This window comes from Myotis lucifugus, unplaced genomic scaffold (assembly GCF_000147115.1).
Source record: "Myotis lucifugus unplaced genomic scaffold, Myoluc2.0 scaffold_674, whole genome shotgun sequence".
Classification (NCBI taxonomy): domain Eukaryota; kingdom Metazoa; phylum Chordata; class Mammalia; order Chiroptera; family Vespertilionidae; genus Myotis; species Myotis lucifugus.
Window position 1 is genome coordinate 28402 of NW_005871722.1, and position 1739 is coordinate 30140.

At 53.8% G+C, this 1739-nt stretch overlaps 1 protein-coding gene across 1 annotated transcript in view; it reads right to left on the reverse strand.

Annotated features, from left to right (window-relative positions):
• The window catches only part of ITPR1 (inositol 1,4,5-trisphosphate receptor type 1), a gene marked incomplete at its 3' end in the record, with an annotated part of 121723 nt that overhangs the window by 24266 nt on the left and 95718 nt on the right, over window positions 1-1739 (reverse strand). Inside the window, exon 22 of the mRNA XM_023746403.1 lies at window positions 776-1027. Within this exon, the coding sequence (XP_023602171.1) occupies window positions 776-1027 (252 nt within the window). The remainder of the gene's footprint in view (window positions 1-775; window positions 1028-1739) is intronic.

Sequence of the window (1739 nt, forward strand, 5' to 3'; positions counted from 1 at the left end):
CATCTTAACAGTGAAAAACGACCCGGAACACGTTCCATTTCCCGCCGGATGTCATTCCCTTGTGGTTTTTTTTTTTTATATTGAAAAATTCACATTTAGGGAAAATTTAAAAACACAGATTTTGAAAAGAGAATAATGTTGTGAATCCTCACCTGAGGACATTTTATCATAGACTTTTAGAGAGACTGGAAGGGGGGAAAGGGAAGGGGGAAAGGGAAGGGGGGGTATTGAGGGGAAGAGAGAGAGAGAGACATCGATGGGAGAAGAACACATGGATTGGTTGCCTCCCACTCACACCCCACCTGGGGCTGGGAATCAAACCTGAGATCCGTCCGGGCCAACACTCTAACCACTGAGCCACACTGGCCAGGGCTATTCCTATTTGATAATCTGTTGCTCATTGTTTTTGTAACACAACCGTTCCTTTCACAGGATAAACATACAGGGTCAGGCTTACGTCCATAGGAACCGAACCTTAACCCACTCCCAACGCATTTCTGAGACGTTCGTTCGGATCCAACCCTCTCTGCTCACAGGCTGCGTGACTGGCCCCTCCGAGCGGAAGAACCGCAGGGTCTCCGCATCTCAAGGACACAGAAGGAAAACAAACCTCCCCCACGTTCCTTGTTCCTTTGGCCCCAAATCAGCACTCGAGCAAACGCCGTTTCAGCCCACGGAAACCTCACAGCGAATGAGCGGCCGGCCCCGAGACCGCGAGGCCCCCGGGCCAGCCCTGGCGCCGCGTGGAGAGACGGGCGCCGCGCAGGCCGCTCACCTCGGGGATGCAGTCCTCGTGGGTCACCACGCGCACGATGTCGTCCAGGGGCAGCAGGGAGTTGCACTTGATCTCGGTGTAGACGTTCTTGCCCTCGGTGCACACGGCCAGCAGCTCCACCAGGTGGATGTGGTACATGAGCGGGCTGTTCTCGTCCATGCGGTCCCGCTCCGACCGCATCATCTGGATCAGCGTCTGGAAGGAGGCCCGGTCGTTGTAGAACACGAGCACGTCCTCGCCGGAGTTCACCAGCTGCAGGGACACAGGGCGTTCGCGTCACGGGCGCAGGGGCGGGCGGCATGAAAAGCACCTCTCTTCTCGCCCGGCCGCCTGGCTCCGTGGGTGAGCGTCGCCCTGTGAGCCAGGAGGTCACGGTTCGATTCCCGGGCAGGGCACATGCCCAAGTTGTGGGCTCCATCGCCATGCGGGGCGGGCAGGAGGCGGCTGATCGATGATTCTCTCTCACATCGAAGTGTGTGTGTCTCTCTCTCTTCCTCTCTCTCTCTCTCTCTCCCTTCCTCTCTAAAAAAAATCAATTAAAAAATCTTTAAAAAAATCAGATTGGCCCTAGCCGGTTTGACTCAGTGGATAGAGTGCTGGCCTGCGGACTGAGGGGTTCCAGGTTCAATTCTGGTCAAGGGCACATGCCTGGGTTGCGGGTTTGATCGCCAGTAGGGGGCATGAAGGAGGCAGCCAATCAATAATTCTCTCTCATCATTGATGTTTCTCTCTCACCCTCTCCCTTCCTCTCTGAAATCAATAAAAATATATTTAAAAAAATCAGATTGGACTCTTGCCTATGTCTGCAGTTTAAGTTCACAATGTGAGAACACACACACACACACACACACACACGGGCGCACAGTGCACATGAGCAATTACTTTTGTGCCTTCACATGGCTCCAGGAGAGGGTCCAGTTCCAAGTACAAGATTAACTAACTTAACATCCTAGGGAGCACAGGA